General features: G+C 41.6%; 1 protein-coding gene across 2 annotated transcripts in view; it reads left to right on the forward strand.

The window, feature by feature from the left end:
• Positions 1–17,645, forward strand: part of cnnm4a (cyclin and CBS domain divalent metal cation transport mediator 4a) — a 36,733-nt gene extending 19,088 nt beyond the window's left edge. The window contains exons 5-8 of one of the 2 annotated variants that reach the window (XM_033645971.2): positions 3,876–3,972; positions 11,812–11,901; positions 16,504–16,679; positions 16,970–17,645. In XM_033645971.2, the coding sequence (XP_033501862.2) occupies positions 3,876–3,972; positions 11,812–11,901; positions 16,504–16,679; positions 16,970–17,518 (912 nt within the window). In that variant the 3' untranslated portion in view covers positions 17,519–17,645. The remainder of the gene's footprint in view (positions 1–3,875; positions 3,973–11,811; positions 11,902–16,503; positions 16,680–16,969) is intronic. The other variant, XM_033645972.2, reaches the window with a different exon arrangement.
• Positions 17,646–20,492: the final 2,847 nt, after the last annotated feature.

The following is a 20,492-nucleotide window of genomic DNA, read 5'->3' on the forward strand; positions in this document are numbered from 1 at the left end:
CAGTATCACACCATCACGTGATGAAGTCTGCCAGTACTAGTGTTATACTATAAATGTGACTCCGGCTGCAGATTCAGGGCGGGGTCGTGACTACTCATTATTTTGTCATTAGTTTTAACAAAATTAATAATTAATGTTACAGGTTTTTTTATTACTTTAATGTAAAATAATTGCTCCTACAGTCCAAAGTGACGTCTTCAAATGTCTTATTTTATCCGTCCATCAGTCCAAACTTAAACATAAAACAGAGAAGCGCAGAAAATATTTTGTATTTTATTTGTTTTATAATTCAATTCACTGATTATTAAAAACTGTTGTCCATAAATGTCATGTTTATTGAGCAACTTTAGTGAATGATTGTTTCGGCATAAATTTAAAAAAAAAAAAAAAAAAAATTCCCATTCTCGTAAACGTGATATCTTAAGAACACCTTGACTAAATTTCTTCAAACTTGGCACAAACACTTGGACTCAACAGTGACCTGATAAGAATTTGGTAGTCAGAGGTTAAAGGTCAAAGGTCACTGTGACCTTGTCCATCTCATTCTTGTGCAAGTGATATTTCAAGAAAACCTTGGGGCAATTTCTTCAGATTTGGCACAAACGGCCACTTGGACTTCACAATGAGCTAATTAGAGTTTGGTGATCAAAGGTCAGAGGTCACTGTGACCTTGTCTGTCTCATTGTGAAAGCAATATCTCAGGGAATTTCTTCAAATTTGACCCAAATGTTCGCTTGGACACAAAGATGAGCAGATTTGATTTGGTGGTCAAAGGTCAAGGTCACTGTGACCTTGCGTCTTGAAAGAATTCTTCAAATTTGGCACAAATGTCCACCTGGACTCAACAATGAACAGACTAGATTTTTGTGGTGAAAGGCCAAAGGTCACTGACCTGGTTTGCTTCATTCTGGTGAATGCAATATCTCAAGAAGGCCTTTGAGGATATTTTTTTTTCAAATTTGGCACAAACGTCCACTTGAACTCAATGATGAACAGATTAGATTTTGGTAGTCATAGTTCAAAGGTCAAGGTGACTGTGACCTTGCATCTGTCTCATTCTCATGAATGCAATATCTCAAGAACACCTTGAGGAAATGTCTTCAAATTTGGCACAAACGTCCACTTGGACCCAGCGATGAACAGATGAGATTTTTGTGGTCAAAGGCCAAAGTTCAAACAACACTGTGACCTGGTTCGCTCCAGTCAGGTAATATTTGGCATTTGTCCTCATATAATGACTTAGACGATTTATTAATTATCAGAATAGCTGCAGATACATTTTCTGACGATCAATTGATTGTGTATCAAAATACTTTTGGCATTGCAGCACATTTTGTATTGGCACTCTGTTCTCTAATTCTACTATAGCTATTGTCTCCAATATTTAGATCAATGTGCAGAAAATCTGCAAAAAGAATCTTCCTTTAAAGGTTTTGAGGAATAAATGACACGTGCAGCTGTTAATAAACATTCATTAAAACATAACTAACACATGAGTGTCTGTTGTTGTGTGTCAGAGGGGCGTCTGTCTCTGCAGCACGACCTTCACTAATAGATCCTCTTACATAAGGACATAAGGACAGGGGGTTGAAGGGTTAATGAGGATGGAGGAAGAGGAAGATGAGAAGAGACACCGCAGAACATATGGAGAGAGACGTAAACAGCAGAGAGTCAGAGAGAGTCAGTAAATCCCCATCAGTCATTTTACTGTTTGAAAGTTACCAAGTACTTTTACTCAAGTATAATTTTAAAGTACTTGTACGGAGCATTTCCACTTTCTGTTACTTTATACTTTTACTCCACGACATCTCAGAGGGAAATATTGTGCTTCTTAGGTTTGATCAACATCCTTGGTCAGTTGGATAATTAGTTGGTGTTACATTTAATAATCATAGTTCTCCCTCAGGCCTGAGTTATAGGATCTGTGTCACCTGCTCACATCTGTGAGGACGTGCACAGACTGTCTGATGGAGAGCTGTGTGCACACCCAGTGTCTGCTTCTGTTTCTGGACTCTATCTATAATTATATGTACAACACCTTCAGGCTGCACACAGACATACGGACAGATTATCAGACAGAGACCCCGGGGCCCAGACAGACAGATGGACACACCAGCTCTTATACATCAGCGAGACACACAGACTTTAATGTAGTTTAGCCTCTTTTTGTCGCGGCTTTGAGTCTCTTTGTAGTTGTTTTGTGTCTCTTAGTGGTCGTCTTGAGTCTCTTGTGTCTTTGTGATTGTTTTGTGTCTCTTGTTTGTCTTTGTAGTTGTTTTGAGTCTCTTTTGTCTCTTTGTAGTTGTTTTGAGTCTCTTTTGTCTCTTTGTAGTTGTTTTGTGTCACTTAGTGATTGTTTTGAGTCTCTAGTTTGTCTTTGTAGTTGTTTTGTGTGTCTTTGTAGTTGTATTGTGTCTGTTAGTGGTCGTCTTGAGTCTCTTGTGTCTTTGTGATTGTTTTGTGTCTCTTTGCAGTTGTTTTGTGTCTCTTAGTGGTCATTTTGAGTCTGTAGTTGGAGTGTGTCTCTTTGTAGTTGTTTTGTGTCTCTTAGTGATCGTTTTGAGTTGTTTTGTGTCTCTTTGGAATTGTTTTGTGTCTATTAGTGGTCGTCTTGAGTCTCTTGTGTCTCTTTGGAGTTGTTTTGTGTCTGTTAGTGGTCGTCTTGAGTCTCTTGTGTCTCTTTGGAGTTGTTTTGTGTCTGTTAGTAGTCATTTTGAGTCTGTAGTTGGAGTGTGTCTCTTTGTAGTTGTATTGTGTCTCTTAGTGGTTGTCGTGAGTCTCTTGTGTGTCTTTGTAGTTGTTTTGTGTTTCTCTGTAGTTTTGTGTCTCTTAGTAGTCATTTTGAGTCTCTGTAGTTGCTTTGCAGCTCTTCGTAGTTGTTTTTCCCCTTTTTATAGTCTTTGTGAGTCTCTGCAGCTGTTTTGTGTGTTTTTGTAGTTGTTTTGTGCCTCTTTGTGAGACTATTTGAGTCTCTAAGTAGTTGCTTTGAGCATCTTTGTAGTTGGTTTGCATGCCCTTAGTTAATTTGTGTCTCTTTGCAGCTGTTTTGTATTATTTGTAGTTGCTTTGCACTCTTTCTATGCATTTTGAGTCTCTTTGTAGTCACTTTGGGCCTATATGTGCTCAGGTTGAGTCTCGGTGATGTCAGTTTGTGTCTCTTTGTGGTTGTTTTTTCCTCTTTTCAGAGTCTTTTTGAGTCTTTTGTGTCTCTTTGCAGCTGGTTTGCATCTCTGTAGTTGTTTTGTGTGTCTCTGTGTTCAGTTTGAGTTGAGTTGGTACCTGTGTCTTTGAGAGACATTTGTAGGTGAAGGCTGGGGGGGGGGGGCTGACATTTTGGGCCCCTGGAGCCTGGTCGGCTCGTTCAGTAATCCATTCACACACACACACACACACACATGCACACACACACACACACACATACATCTGGTCCGTCACACACTGTCTCTCTCAGTTCGCTGTGTGCTATCACTGGATTTAACTGAGCGGCTCATTGTGTGTCAGCGACGTTATATGTTGTGTTTGAGAGCGTGTGTTTGTGCTCTGAGGCTTTGTTGTCGACACCTGAGGTGTGGATAAAGTGACTGCAGACACTCAACACGCAACCTGAGCACAGCTACTCCTGTTTCACCACACAGGGGTGTGTGTGTGTGTGTGTGTGTGTGTGTGTGTGTGTGTGTGTGTGGTAAAGAGACACCTGTGGCAGGATGTAATATTTATGTGATGTCAAAGTGTTTCTGTTACCTGCCACAGGAGACGACTGCTGGATTTTGCACAACAGAGCTTCCTGAGTGTCACACACACACACACACACACACACACACACACACACAGATAATGTGCTTATTAAACAAAATGTCCTGGTGTGTGTGTTCCAGGGCCGAGTGGAGGTGGAAGCAGGAAATGAAAACATGAAGTTTGAAACCGGCCCCTTCTCGTACTATGGAGTGATGGCTCTGAGCTCACCATCTCTGGGTGAGACACCACACACACATTGTACACACTGTGCTCACACACACACACTAAAAACACTTTCACACTCTGTCCTGTTTTTACCAAGTCAGCAGAAGACGTACGTTGACTCCAATAATAATTATAATAACTTAATTATGTATCAGCTTTCAAAACAAAGTCACAAAGTACTAATAAAAGTAAATAAATCTAAAACATAAATTATTCTGTTGTCATTAAAACTCCAGCAGGATATATGGTTTTACTTTTAAAGGATTAACATGCTGTTTATTAGAATAAACACAAACATGTGTAAACACTGTTCCTCCTTTGTGATATTGACGTCGCTGCACGGTGGGAGAGATAACTGTGTTTGTTTACATTCCTCATGTTGGGGATAAATTTTGTCTTAAATAAATATAATATAATATAATATAATATAATATAATATAAAGCAACCAGGGCTGTCAAACCATTATTTTTGTGATATTTCATTTATTTGATTTGTTTGCTTTTCATTTATATTCATATATTGCACTGAAGCACATTTATTGATCTGTGTGAAATGACAAATGAAGAAATCTGAATTTGAATCTAATAACGTTGTTAATTAAAATAAAAAATAAAAAACATTCACAGTTTTGCTGATTACTTCTAAACAGGGGCAGTTAAAATTACCCACAAAACTTTATTATTTTTACACAAAATTTCATTAAATAAGAATCTTATCATTCTTGTTTTAATCAAACTAAAACCGTCCATTTGTTGTTAAAACAAGAAAAAGGTGGGGTTGACTTGTGAAGAATAAACACTGTCTCCTACATCGACGAGAAAAATGGACAAATGATAATTTTTAGGATGAGACACGTCCGTCCATGTTTTATCTGTTTGCACTTTATCCTCTGCAGTCGCTGAAGACATAAAATCGTGCTCACATTCACACCTGCAGCTAATTTAATATCTTATAATGTGAAACAGATGTTTTTAAAACAAGCAAATGTCCTCTTTATAAATATTTTTGCTCCATGCATTACTATAAAGACTGAAACCAGAAATGCTCCTCATCGATCAGAGTAACATGCGGCCGGCTGCTGCTGTGTCAGCGAGTTGATAACAAAGCTTTGAAGAGAGCAGTGGAAAACTCAATAGGCTTAATCCAGATAAAGAAGCACTCAGAGTTCAGACAGAGTTCGTCTCTTGCCACCGTCCGAGCCGACAGGTGACGCCTGAGGAATCGACCACAGAGACTGAACAGATGTTTTTATCTTTCTGTTTAATTTATGAGAGCGAATAATGGAGCTTTGTGTTCTTATTGAGGTGCACAAACAAACAAACAAACAAATAAAGAAAGATGATCTTGAATGTTTCAGTGTTTAGATCCATCCAGAGGAATATTTCTATTTATTTGTAAACATGAGTCTGTTTGCAGCAGCAGGAAGCAACTGAACTGACATTTTTACTGGAGTTTTGTACTCGATATGCAGCAGTCAGTGTTTAAAATGTCGCCCCTCTCAGCTCACAGCCAGGTCAAAGGTCAAATAAGTTGATTTAAACACGTGTTATTCACCAACAAACCTAAAGACAAAACAAGAGTCCATTACTTTAAGCCTTTACAAACCTGGGAGCACGACAAATAAACATCACAAATATTTTGAAATACTCGCCTGTGAATATTTCGCATCAACATATTTTTTACCAGCAGTAAAAATGTATATTAATTAGATATTTTATAGGAGATAAAAATCATGCTGCAGTCAATAGAACACTCACCTACAGCTCTGCTCTGCTTTCCATAATCTCGATAATATTCTGCCTTTCTCTCTCAGAGCAGGAACCTTCCTGTTAAAACCTTCAGTCCCCCAATAACTCTTTATTCTGTTTATTTCCACCCTAAATAAGATATATGAGCAGTCTGTGAGACACTTGAACTCCAACATGTTTCTCTTCACGTTGCTGATAATAATTTGTGACAGTTAACCAGCAGGGACGCAGACGAGGAGCTCTGAGGTCAGATTTGAGTACAAAAAGAAAGTAAATTAAAGGGGTAGTTCAGATTATTTGAGGTGGGGTTGAGTGACGTACTGTGTGTTACATACAGTAGATGTCAGTCAGCACGCCCCCAGTTTGGAGAAGCAGGCTGGAGTCTGACATGGAAGCTAAGCAATGTGCTGCAGTGGATGAGGGCGGCTTTCATTTCTCCAACAGCCAAGGGATGGTGTTCGCTCAGCTGCTCTTTGGGTGCGCTCGGCCTGATAGAACTTTTGGGTGCACTCAAGTAGATGGTGGCTGATGTACAGTAGAACATTTGCATGTAAAAGCATTTGTTAATTGGCTTTTATTCAGGACTTTTTCCAGTTATTACAGAATTGTAATTCTCACCCATATCTTTATTTATCATTCAAAAGTATTCCGACACAAGTCTGACTGCAGACGCCCCAGTGAAGCGAATCAGTCAGTGACACTTGAGCTCCTTTTACACTGCCAGATTTTCAGCAAATGTTGGGCTGTTTTGCCGGCAAGCTGCGAGCGTTTAGACACACAGAGCCGGATTGGCGAGTTGATCCAAGGTGCCCAGTGTTCCTCCTCGTAGGGTAGACATATTGGTGGAACCCTTTTAGTTTAAACAGACCGAGGTGGCCTTCCACAACGGGAGGAGCTGTTGATGACTTGTGGGAGGAGCTGTTGATGACGCCGCATGTGCGAGCCACTGGTGGTGGATAAACAGGAAACAGCTGATAGCAGGAATTAGCGAGCAGCTAGTAGCAAGAGGGAAACACAAACCTGACAGACACTGTAAAGATGAGCAACTGGGGAGACAAGGAATTGCGCGCCCTCCTTGTCCTCGCAAACGAAGAGGCCATTAACCGTCAGATGACGGGGACGGTGAAGGACGGGCCGACTTATGAGAGAATCACCGAAGGACTGACCAGCCGCGGCTTCCCTCCCACGCCACTGTTTACGTCACATGCTGAGCTACACGTTTTGTTACTTGCTCACGCCCCCCATTGCCCCGAAAAAGGCACATTCTGTATAAACAAAAGTAGGTAGGCGGCATTTTGCTGCACTCCCCGATTTTGTTTTTATACTGCCAATGCTGAAAAAAGACTGATTGGGCTTTCCTGCTAATTTGCACAGTTCCTGTATAAAAAGAGCTACAGTGAGCCTTTTGGTAAGGGTGGACCAAATTTTACTGCAGATGTTGAACCCCAGTGATATGATGCTGTGACCTCTCCTCTTTTTAACCTCATTGTGAGTGCTCTTCAAAACCACCAGACTCCATGGAGGAAAAATAGTACCCTCAACGAAGACATAGGTATTCAAGATATTGGATTGTTTGCCAATATCCAACATGCTAATATGTAAAAACTCGTTTGGCCAATAAGCAATACTGACATCGATATATCCACTTTTTTCCCACCTGATATTAGTGATCAAGTCTCTTCTGGGGTGGAATTAATATCATGTTTTACATGCATACTTGCAGATGGAGACATGAAATTCAATGCTTTTCAACATAGCTAATATTTATTCATTGTTCAAAATAAGAAAAAAAAAGATTCTTCAGTTCATTTTAAAGCCGACATTGGCCGTTACTGATGACATACTGATATTATCACTGTCTGACATTAAGGTAAAGCTGTGAAAATATTCTAAATATAGTAGGACTGCCCCGATAGTCGACCAAATACTAGTCGACCAGAAAGGTCATTAGTCAGCAAGATTTCATCAGTCGCTCAGTCGCAGAAAAAACAAACAAACAAAACTCTATCAGGAGCTGCGCCTTGTCAGAATAAATCTGAACCTCTATGACTGGACCATGTGTGACTTTACTTTGAAAGGACAGACACAGGAAGTGTCCTCGTCAGGTTAATTTCCAGGGCTGGTACCTGCGGTTATTCCACAGGCTAGTTAATAACATGTCGGGCAGGAAATCCAAAGTGTGGGATCATTTTGAGAAGGTGAAGGACGAACCCAAGGTGATATGTAAACTCATCTTCATTGGTCGACTACAAACATGACGTATCATCTGAAACATGGAAGTAGCTACATGCCCATTAGCCCACAGCGTCATTAACAGGCGGCTCGCTCAGTGTGTGACGTGCACTTGGAGATAAAATATAGGCCTATATTAATGAAGGTTCATTAGTACGGTTTTGTATTTCTCTGTAATGTAGCACAGTGTTAACAATGTTACTGATACTATTCTTTCTCACACCTTCAACTCAAACCACCAACATATATCTGTCCGCAGTGGTTCATTGCTCAGCTTCCATGGCAGTACTCCTGTCTGCTTCTCCAAACTGACATCTGTTGGAGATAATATACTGTCTATGGATAAGTTACTAATACAACCCCTGTTCAAATAATGCAGACTATCCCTTTAAAGAAGTAAATATGGCTGCAAACATAGGAGGCGGTAAAACAGAGCTCTGCAGGTGTAGGCTGACCGCAGGTTGGTACCTTTTAAATGTGGAGGTAGTGTGTTGGATGATGTCAGCCTACCTGGGAGTCCCATAATGCAGCTGGGTGGTGTCAGTATCCAGGCAGCGTCTCTGCTGTGTGCGGACTCACTGCAACAGCACTGACTCCTAGTGGTTTAGCATCATAACTGCTGATGACACATCTCCTCCTCCTCCTCTTCCTCTTCTTCTTCTTCTGGTCTCCATTCCTGTTGACCCGTTTCTGTCTCCTGGATAAACTGCTGTCTGTACCTCATGTGCACATTATGCAGCTCAGTGTGTGTGCATGTGTCAAATGTATACGTCAAACACTCGACCATTTCTCATCCTGAAATGTGTATTCTAAACTTTGTCTGTGAGAAAATTTGTAAATGTTTGAAATGTGACTTCAGCCTTTTAAAGAAGCTGTTAGTGTGACAATGGATATGAAATATAGATAATAAGATCAACTTTAATTGAACCCCAGGGGGACGGTCGGTTGTTGCAGCGACACAAAGACAGAAATAAGAAGAGACAAACAGAGACGGTAAAAGAAATAAATACTAAAACTAAAATAAAACCAGAATAAAAAGATTAAAAAATAGAAAACTATCTGAGAACATCGTCACTGTATTGTTATCACTATTTATGTTTTGTTTATATGAGCTAATAGTAAACTAGAAAGGACGGCAGAGGAGACGCAACACACACCAGAGTAACCGGGCAAGACAAAAGCTCCACGGGCTGAGAGCAGTGATTTTAACAAAAAAAAAAAAAAAAAAAAAAGAAAGGTGCAGTCCTCAACTGAAACATTTGCTGCTGTTTTTACTCACTCTGCATCTTTTTTGTGCACAGGTGTCTCAAATAAACAGACTGTTTTTACACTGATCTCAGCCTGTGAAGCCCAGTTACATTAACGTCTCTTAGTGGTCGTTTTGTGTCTGTAATTGTTTTGAGTCTCTGTAGTTGCTTTGTGTCATTTAGTGGTTGTTTTGAGTCTCTATAGTTGCTTTGTGTCATTTAGTGGTTGTTTTGCATCTCTTTATAGTTGTTTTGTGTCTCGTAGTTACGTTGAATCTCTTTGTAGTTGTTTTGTGTCACAAAGTGGTTGTTTTGAGTCTCTTTGTAGTTGCTTTGTGTTTGTAGTTTTGCGTCTCTTTGTAGTTGCTTTGAGTCTTGTTGTAGTTGTTTGTGTCTCTTTGTAATTGCTTTGCGTTTGTAGTTGTTTTGCATCTCTTTGTAGTTGCTTTGTGTCTTGTTGTAGTTGTTTGTGTCTCTTTGTAGTTGCTTTGCGCTTGTAGTTGTTTTGCATCTCTTTGTAGTTGCTTTGTGTCTTGTTGTAGTTATTTGTGTCTCTTTGTAGTTGCTTTGCACTTGTAGTTGTTTTGAGTCTCTTTGTAGTTGCTTTGTTTCTCTTTGTAGTTGCTTTGCATTTGTAGTTGTTTTGCGTCTCTTTGTAGTTGCTTTGTGTCTCTTTGTAGTTGCTTTGCATTTGTAGTTGTTTTGCATCTCTTTGTAGTTGCTTTGTGTCTCTTTGTAGTTGCTTTGCGTTTGTAGTTGTTTTGCGTCTCTTTGTAGTTGCTTTGTGTCTTGTTGTAGTTGTTTGTGTCTCTTTGTAGTTGCTTTGTGTCTTGTTGTAGTTGTTTGTGTCTCTTTGTAGTTGCTTTGCGTTTGTAGTTGTTTTGCATCTTTTTGTAGTTGCTTTGAGTCTTTTTGTAGTTGTTTGTGTCTCTTTGTAGTTGCTTTGTGTCTTGTTGTAGTTGTTTGTGTCTCTTTGTAGTTGCTTTGCATTTGTAGTTGTTTTGCATCTCTTTGTAGTTGCTTTGAGTCTTTTTGTAGTTGTTTTGCATCTTTTTGTAGTTGCTTTGTGGCTCTTCGTGGTCATATAGAGTCTCTTTGTAGTTGCTTTGAGTCTTTTTGTAGTTGTTTGTGTCTCTTTGTAGTTGCTTTGTGGCTCTTCGTGGTCATATAGAGTCTCTTTGTAGTTGCTTCTTGTCTCTTTGTAGCTGTTTTGTGTCACAAAGTGGTTGTTTTGAGTCTCTTTGGAGTTGCTTTGCATCTTGTAGTTGTTTTGCATTTCTTTGTAGTTGCTTTGAGTCTTTTTGTGGCTCTTAGTGGTTGTTTTGAGTCTCTTTGGAGTTGCTTCACGTCCCTTTGTAGTTCTTTTGTGTCTTGTTGTAGCTGTTTGTGTCTCTTCGTAGTTGCTTTGAGTCTTGTTGTAGTTGTTTGCATCTCTTTGTAGTTGCTTTGAGTCTTTTTGTAGTTGTTTTGTGGCTCTTAGTGGTCATATAGACTCTTTTTGTAGTTGCTTCTTGTCTCTTTGTAGCTGTTTTGTGTCACAAAGTGGTTATTTTGAGTCTCTTTGGAGTTGGTTTGCATCTTGTAGTTGTTTTGCATTTCTTTGTAGTTGCTTTGAGTCTTTTTGTGGCTCTTAGTGGTTGTTTTGAGTCTCTTTGGAGTTGCTTCACGTCTCTTTGGAGTTGTTTTGTGTCTTGTTGTAGCTGTTTGTGTCTCTTTGTAGTTGCTTTGCATCTCATAGTTGTTTTGAGTCTTTTTGTAGTTACATTATATCTTTTAGTGGTTGTTTTCTGTCTCTTTGTAGTTGCTTTGTGTCACTTAGTCACTTTGAGATCTTTTTGTGGTTCTCTAGCCCAGCAACATTAGTGTGTGTGTGTGTGTCTCCTCCACCGTCCTGTGTAGTTTGTTTATTGTACCGATGCACCCTTGTTGCTCCAAGTAGGCTCAGTTTCACAGCAGCCCTGTGACTGATAAGTAACGAGACACTGGAGGGAAACACGTGTGATGGTCACAGTGCTTTTAAATTAACAGAGAGAGGACTGACTGTTTCCTTCTGTTTTAGAAATTGTGGGACATTATGAGACCCACAAAATAACTCCACCTTGAGGGATCTGTAACAACTATGTTTGCTTATGTTTTGTGTTTTAACAAAAGCTAAATATCGGTTGACGTATTTTTAACAGATAAAAAACACAAAAGGTTTAAATGTTGACATTTGTATCGGCCTCAGTGATCCAGTATCAGTCAGGCTGAACTCTGAACTCCAGCTGTTAGCAGGGAAACACGCTCACAAGTCAGATTTCTAGCAGTGAGTTCAGTTTTTAATGACCCAAAGTCGCTCTGTCATCCATTTTAACTGGTAAATATGTCACAGAATTCAAAGTACAACATGTTTTCATTGTATCTGCCCTCTGGATCTATTTTGAATCACTGAGAGGAGTGTTACTACTTATTAGGAGTGTTTTTGATGCAGATGATGAAGGTGTGAAGTCAGTGAGCTTCTTTGAACAGTATTTGATCACAGCGGTAACAAACGCTGCACCTGAACAGAGTAAATGCACAAAATAAATAAACCAGCTCATCTGTTTCTCTCTGCCCCTTCCTCCTCCTCCTCCTCCTCTCTCAGCCGTCACCCCTCCTCTCTCCCCATCAGTGGCGTCCCCCCCTCCACGACGCCTCTCTCTTAAGAGGTTTTCTCTGTTCTCTCGTTTCCCAGGTAAACACTCGCACGGGCCGGAGGAGGGAGGAGGGAGGTGTGGGGGGGGGGGGGGGTCTTCTTAAAGCCTCTTCACCATTCTCCTTTATTTTCATCATCGTCAGAGTCCCGATCCAGCAAGTGCAGACCCCGTGATAGACACAGCAGAGTGTACAGACCAGCTTAATCAGCTTTTGCCCCTTTGAGTGACCTTTGACCTCCTTCAGACTGACAACAGGAGCTTTTAAAACAGATGGTGTTTCTCACAGTCAAGGATCCTTCCTTGGCCCCTCAGCAGGACAGTGTGCCACGCTGCGCCATAAAAATGACCCGAGGAAGGTGACGGAGAGCTCAAGGTGTCAACCTGGCCTCCAAATTCCCCAGATCCCAATCTGATCGAGCATTCGTGTGACATGCTGGTACCCCACCTCACAACCAACAGGACTCAAAGGATCTGCTGCCAACGCCCCGGTGACAGACAGCACAGACACCTCCAGAGGTCCTGTGTCCAAGCCTCAACAGTCAGAGCCAAGTCTGATCTAAGGAAGCCCCATGGTGGATCTGGGTACCTCTAGGGTACCAGCACGTCTTACCGTTGACCCCATGGTCATATTGGTCACCGACGTGAAGGACTCTAGCCATCTTTGCAACCCGAGAGTTCAAGACACCCAAGGAGGATCCTTTGGAGGTTTGATGGTGGTGGAAGGAGCATGCTAACATGTTTCCTAACCTGGCAGTGATTGAATGTTTTCACCATCCAGTCAAAGAGACGTCCAATTCAAGAACGGAGAACCAGCTTCATGTGAGGGACTGGAGCCTGGGGGGGGTTGATCACAGGGGCAGATTTATCTGTTGACCCTTTGGAGGGGTTTCAGTTTGATACAAGGAGGCCCCACTGTGGGTTGGACTTGACTCGTAGGTTCTAGCACATCCCGCAAATGCTCGATCAGATTGGGATGTGGGGAATTTTGTTGTGTGGCACAGTGCATTGTCCTGCTGGGGGGCCACTGCCATTGGGGAGTGCCATTGTCAATAGGGAGTGTACTTGGTCTGCAATGATGTTTGGGTGCGTGGAGCATGTCAGATGACATCCATATGACAAACAGGGCCAAAGGTTTCCCACCAGAAAGTTGTACTGTGACGAGATGATCAGTTTAATTCTCTTCACCAGGTGGTGGTTTCGGCTGATCGGTGTATTTTTTTATAAATTAAAATGTCTAAATGTCAGGTTTAAGATGTACACATGAATGTGTCATATGTCGGCTGGACTTTAAAAAGACAGAAAATACAAACATCCGAGAATCTGAAGCAGTAGTCTGTTGCCATTTTTTGGTTAAGAGATGAACCGATTATCAAATCTGTTGAGGATCAATCCTCCGCAGATCAAATGACCAATCATTTCAGCTCCAGAAACAAAGTTCAGGTTCAGAAATCAATAATTTCACAGCTTTTGATTAAATAAGTGAGGAAATAAAAGAGACAGGAAAATATTATTAAGATGAACATAACACCACCGTAAGAGGAGATGTAACACCTTTAATATCAGGTCAGGTTGAAGGACGGAGCTGTGACGCCGTCAGAGTCAAGTTAGGATCGGATCACAGCGGATCATTAACCCTCAGATTATCACAGTGTGAGCAGAGTCAGACAAACTTGCTGGATGGGCTCAAGGCGCGGCGTCCTCTATTTTCTAACCCTGTCACCAACTCCTCCCTTTAACCACTGATCTGTGGTCAGATATGATTCATCACAATCCCTCGGCTGATCTGACCGTAGACCTCTGGTTAAAGGAATAGTTCGACATTTTGGGAAAAACGCTCATTTGCTTGCCGAGAGTTAGATGAGAAGATGGATACGATCACAGATATGGAAACAAGAGACTGTGTCTCAGTTCAGGGGCTGCAGCCTTCGAAGGCTGCATTTTGAGACTGACTGCGTCACATAGACGCGACCAAGGCTGTCCCAATTCGAAGGCTCTTTCAGATGCGGCAAAGAAATGCGTCCGTCTTTCCCAGAATTTGGAGGATGCAGCAGATGAATGCTCCGTGGCCCAGCCTATCCCAAGATGAATTGCCCGACAGTGACGATTTAAGTTAAAGTGAGAAACTGCAGGTGAATAGGGTAAAATTTTAAAATAATAGATATCATCATGAAACTTCCTCAGTTGATTATTTAGAATAGTATGGAAAAAAATGTATTACAAGTTTTTAAAGATAGGAAGCTAAATCTGAACATCTGATAAAGCCGAGTGCAAAATTCTTTTTTCATTTTGTTAACATATAAGATTAAAAAATTACAGAGGGATTTAAGCATGTCTTTTATTACCTAGAAAATCAAAATATACTGTCCATAGCCTTAAAAAATGGATTTTCACCATATTTTTGGGAGTAAAATGTCACATAAATCAGGCTAGGACTTATTAACTAACAAATCCCTCTGTAAATATCTCCAGAATATAGCTAGGTGTATAACTGGAAAGTTTGGTGTATGTAGGTGCTACAGAAGCTGAGATGTTCGACTTGGAGTGTGACAAAAAACTCAATTTGAGAAAACGGCATTCAAAGATTTACCTAGTGGAATTTGATCAATTTCTATTGAAAACAGTTGCTCTCAAACAGAATAAATGTTCAGGCCCTTAGTAATAATAATATAGTATATTTCAAGCTCATGAAAATTGATCATTTAATAACATGACAGGCACAGAAGGCCTACAACTGTAGTAACCCAACTAATAAACATGTTGGGCTACACTGCACAATGCTAACTGTTTGGTAAATTCGGGAGAAACTTACAGCCCCGAGTAGACATAATGTAATAAAATAAACATCTAAATGTATAATTTGAATGTTTACTTTGTAGCAGTTTGAAAGAAAACATATTCAAGGAGTGAACTAGCCCAAAATCTCAAAATTGTCCACTGCATGAAGTGCAGTTGTTAGCTAACGGTTAACTGTTGTTAACATTACGTTAGCTAAAAGCACATAGCTTAAACAATCTGAATTTAATAAGTTTACCTGAAAACGGTCTATCAGCCTGAAATATATCAAACAGTGGTGTCTCCGTCGATGAATCATCTCCTCATGTATTAAATGAAATGTAATATGTATGTATAACAATCTGTGGGTCCATGATTTAGGGCTAACTCACTTACTAGCTTACTCCGTCTTTCATCAAGCGCAGCAAGTTGCGAGATAACAGGAACGCCGACGGATAGGGTTGAGAACAACTAGTGATGCAACCAGGAAATCCTCCACAGACCAGACCGTCCCATTTCAGAGACCCTTCGGTTCGGCTGACGCGGTATTCAACAGATGTGGCTGACGTCGATTGCGAAGGCCGCGTCGTTCAAAGGCTGCAGCCCCTGAACTGAGACACAGCTAGAGATGCCTCATTGGTCGATCGATCATATGTCACTGATGCCGCCATATTAGAGAGAGCAAGGTCTGCCTGTAAACAAAGACAAGTAAACAGGGGAGCCTCGTTTTAATGGATAAAAAGCACTATATTTCAGAGTCATTTTTATATTCAAGGGTTTATGATCCAGGTGTATTCATACGTGCAAACGATTCGCATCATACACACTTGAAATGGCTGAATTAATGGATGAACTTCCGGTGGTGCGTCTTGGCGTCATACGTCCCTGGAGTATCTCAGTGCTGAGTGGCTATAGCGGCGCAAATCGGTCGCTGAAGTTCAGATTTTCAACTATTATTTTGTCCAGAAAAAACACCGCTCCCCGGATTAGTCACATTTGTTTACAGGCAATTCTTGTACTTATTCTTGTGCAGTCTGGCGGCAAAGTTGACGCATTGCTTCAACGGGCTGACACGGTCAATGTGGTGTCGTTAGTTATGGATATCACTCTTGTGTTTGTCCTTTAAATATGAAACTACAACATAGCAGCCAGTTAGCTTAGCTTAGCTTAGCGTAAAGACTGAAACAGCTAGCCCAAAGGACACTGGGTTATATGTTGTCTGTGTAAACAAAAATCAACAAAACAATATATAACCTGAGTTAGTGAGCTCTGGCGGTGCTTTACCTTCTGACAGAACCATGCTAGCTGTTCCCATCAGTTCTCAGTCTTAATGCTAAGCTAAGCTAATGAGCTGTAGCTCCAAACTTTGGTACCTCCCAAAATGTTGAACTATTCCTTTAAGCACAAATGTTCTCCCGTATCTGTAACTTCTCTACACGACGCTGAACTCCAGCTCTCTGATCATCACTGACACTGTCTCCAAGACTACGAGGATGCTTTCCTGCCCCTGACGTCACCCTCCATGACATCACTAAAAGCAGCCAATGAGAGAGCTCCCTCCTCTGAGCTCAGACTGTCCTGTTTTAACCACGAGATGTTCAAATGTCACCTCATCGCATGTGGCATGTTTGTCGCATTCTTTCCATAGCAGTCTCATCTCTTCCATCGATCCGTCACGTGTGATGATGTCGACATTAACGTGTATTTGTGTGACGTGTTGCAGTGTGTTCACAGTCGTCTCGTTCTCACGTTGTTTTTTTCCTGGTGTGTTTTCTGCTTTGGTTCAATATGTGTGTGTGTGTGTGTGTGTGTGTGTGTGGGGTTGCCTCCTCACCCTCCCACTCACTCTCTTCTCTGTTAATCCCCAGAGTTTCGTTCTCCGTCACACGGGGGCAACCTAAACCGCTCGGCGTCTCTGAGCTGCACTGAGCGCGCTCCAGAGAGTGGCTCTGTCAGCGGGAGCATTAATCAGATCCCAGGAACCCCCTTCCAGTACGTACCAGACTTCTGCGTACGAGCTCTCACAGACCTGCAGTTTGTCAAGGTGAGTATCAGTCAGACTCTGCAGCAGTACTCAGATCCTCAAAGTCCTGCATAAGTAAAAGTATGATCAGCAAAGCCCCACTTTCAGTCTTCAGTTCCACAAACATCATAATTTATCAGATGATTGTCTGCAATGCAACAAGTATGGAGGAATCTCTGTATGGCCACACTGTACCATCGTTATGGTGACATCATCATTACCATGGGCAACATATCTTGACAGTATCGTAGTATGACTCTGTGATTCCCGCCCCGACTCCCCTCGTCTCACTGATGTTTTGTCCTCCTCAGATCACTCGTTCTCAGTACCAAAACGGCGTCCTGGCGTCCAGGCTGGACAGCACGCCACAGTCTCCAGAGGGCAGTCACACTCGCCTGGACACATCTGCCTCTTTGCCTCCTGTGACGCCACCAGGGACCCGCTTCCCACTGCCGCTGGCCACACCTCCTGCAAAGCGCCCGCCCTCCAACACTCAGCTGCCGCCACCGAGCAGCCGCGGAGCTCTGCCCCAAACCACCACCTCCTCCTCCGGCCGCAGACCGAGCCAGTGTCTGCCTCAAGGCACCCCGCCTCCGAGCAACCACACCCCCCTCTCCCAAACCCCTCCGTCCTCCCTGAGCTCAGCGCCGTGCACCTTTAACCTCCACCCGACTCTGCCCTCCTCCAAGCTCCAGCAGTCGCCGCCCTCTGCTGGCTCGGAGAACGGGCCGGGAGAGACCACCACTCTGCTCAGTGAGCAGCAGAACTGTGTGGGCCCCCGCAGGCCCAGCAACAGCCAGGCACACCCCCACCCACAGGTCCACACCATCACTCACGCACACACTGAAAGCACCATCTAACTTAAAAAGTCCCCGCGGGGAAACTAAACTACCTGTGCACTCACTCACACACACTGGCACTACTTCCTGTTTCCTGTTTGCTCGTTGTCTCCTGAACTTTTCTGTAGACGTCTGAGGCGAGCTGAGGATCAGCTCCTCAGATGCTCCTGTATCCCGTCCTGCATGTCCCCCTCCCAACACTGACACACATCAGAATAGACTACAAAGATGGCGGAGGGAACACTAGTGAGTATGACTGGAGATACAGACGGGGCTGTGTATGTGTGTGTATGTGTGTGTGTGTTTTTAAAGGGTCAGTTCACCTGAATTACAGAAAGACATATCTCACCTGCAGTGGTATCAAACTGCAGATGGGTTTAGTTTTATTTGTCCAGGTTTTGAGATGTCTGCCTTCACCTGGGTGAAAAATTAACTCAGCAGAAACACTCTGACACTTCCTGTGGATCATCTACTGACCAACTGTGAGCTGTTTTTATTGGAACCACTCCGTACAGAGAAAATCATCTGTGTGAAAACCGTTCAAAGACATCAGAGTGTGTATGTCCATGTTATTTGTTTTGACCTGTGAACTTATTTGGTCAAAATTCTCATCATAAAATCAGGAAGTTTAGGTTTTAGTTTTTCCCCTGCTGTGACAGCGCCGCCTACATTAGAGTCCTAATTTGGTTCGTTCAGTTCAGTATAACATAGTAAGCATATTTTCTTTAGTGTATAATCATCTAAAAATAAGAATAGTTCTGTTTTTGTTACCTTAAAATGTTGATCTCTACACAGAGAGCAGGTCCTTGTCTACGGAGACCGCCATGTTGCACTGCCATGTTTCTACAGTAGCCCAGAATGGACACACCAAACTCTGGGCCGTACACATGCTGCATGTTTAAGCGCCTGCGTGCTACTCTTGTGCCGACGTTAAAGAGCATGCAGGCAGGTTGCGACCAATGTTCTGTGTCCGTGTGACAGATGTAAAGCTCTGGGCAGCTCTCAGCTTCTTCGCCATATTTATCACCGACTGATAGTGAATGAATCTATTGGCTGTGATTGGTTGTTCCTCGGCACATGACATGCACGGTGTGCTGCTGCATTCCAGAAGTTAATCTCAGGGCGCAGCCGTCATGCCCTGAAGAAGAATGGCTTGGGAACGCTAGCATGTCACAACAGCATGTGAGCGCACCTGCAGCATGTCTACATTGCAAACAATGGATTTGAGGGTGAAAAAACTTGGCGTGTGTACGGCCTTTTAAGGACGCATGGAAGTCTGAGGGCAGTGATGGTCACAACTTTTGATATGAACGTATCTATTTTTGTAGGTAAAAGGCATAAAGAGTTTCTGACTTGTAAATAAAGTCAGAGTCAGCGTCCGAGTTGTTTATCTGGCTGGGAAAGCTCTGATAGAAACGACTTGGTGCTTGCAAATATGGAAGCAGTTAAAACAAATATAGATGCCTCAAATCAGACACAGACCGTTGTTAATAATCATCATAATGAACTTAATATGTTACGTGCTTTCTAGGTGCAAAACACCAAAGTCGTTTAGTGTAATTAAACCCAACTTTAACAGATGTGCTGTTTGCACAAATATGTCCAAAAACGTTTTTTTGATAAATGGAAAAATCTGCTGCTCTATCATTTTATTACCTGACACAAAAAGTCAGGAGAGAATTAAAAGTTACTCAAACAAAACTTAACCTACGTGCTTATATTTCAGAGTCAGACATCTCAAAACCTCGGCACATTGTGATTTATGTGAACTGAGCCTTTAAGTCATCTCTGTACGACATTAACAAGAACCTGGCGTTTCCAGATCAGAGCTGGAGTCAGTTTAGTTGTTTTATTTTTCCAAAGAGAGAAACTTCCAGAAACTCTAAAGTTACCAGTGAAGGTTTTATTTTCTATAATTCAGACTTCAGTCGTGACCGGCGGTTTGTTTGAGTGTGTTTCTGGAGCAGAGGGTTTTTTTTTTATTAACGTGAAGGAACGAGTTCCTCTGTGCTGAAGTGTCAGTGAGTCGGTTCATCTACCAGCAAACGGACCAGAGTCACTGTTCTGAGTCAAAGTTCAACAACCACACTGGTGATTCTGCATGTTTTCACCCCTTTAATACAAACTGGGAGAACGTTACATCGGACTGGTTTTACAAATGATTCTGCAGGTTTCTGAATTTTTAGATTTAAGTCAGTTTCCATTCATTTCTGTTTGGCTTCAAAATGAAATGTGAGTCACAGCTCAGACATGTTTCTGAGGCGTGCAGTGTCTCTTTAATTTAAATCTTAGAATTAAATCAACTGAGGGCTCTGATTGGTCAGCAGGTATGTGTTAGCAGGAGTCTGAACCAATCAGAGCCCTCAGTGCTGCTCTGTGGGTATGGCTTTAATTTCACTTTTTAGACGGTAACGACACAGCTGAAAAGACGTCTTTAAATTAAAGCAGGAAAAAATGCAAAGTATAAATGTAAAAGCTGGTTAAAGATAAATTGAAGGATGTAATCTAATAATAAAAATAAGCAAGTAGAATAAAAATTACACTTAAAAAATATTCTTATTGTGATTCTGTTTGAAAAAGTATTATTTCACTGTTTCAACACAAAATAAAGAAATAGAAATTTTAAATTGGCAACATTAATCATCTTTTTTTATTATTATTATTTAGTCTATTAATGCACAATTTGTATGCACATTTGATTAATGAAGAAATAATTTTACATGTTTGAATTTATTACTTCATAATATTTAAAGCCTGCTCACTGATTTCTGCACACTACAGAAATGAAATGACGCTGACTGCTATCTAAAAAGTTGAAATATAAACAAGACTCATACAATAAAAAATATAAATTGCACATGATTTGTAGTTCAGAGGTTAAACCTGCAGAAACACCGGTGTGCTCCTTTAAATGAATATTTCTAGAGATGTGACGGTGGGCGTCTTCCTGGTCTACCTCTTGACCGAGGCAATATGTTTTAAATTATTTAATTTC

Source organism: Epinephelus lanceolatus, chromosome 19 (genome assembly GCF_041903045.1).
Source record: "Epinephelus lanceolatus isolate andai-2023 chromosome 19, ASM4190304v1, whole genome shotgun sequence".
NCBI classification, from domain to species: Eukaryota; Metazoa; Chordata; class Actinopteri; order Perciformes; family Serranidae; genus Epinephelus; species Epinephelus lanceolatus.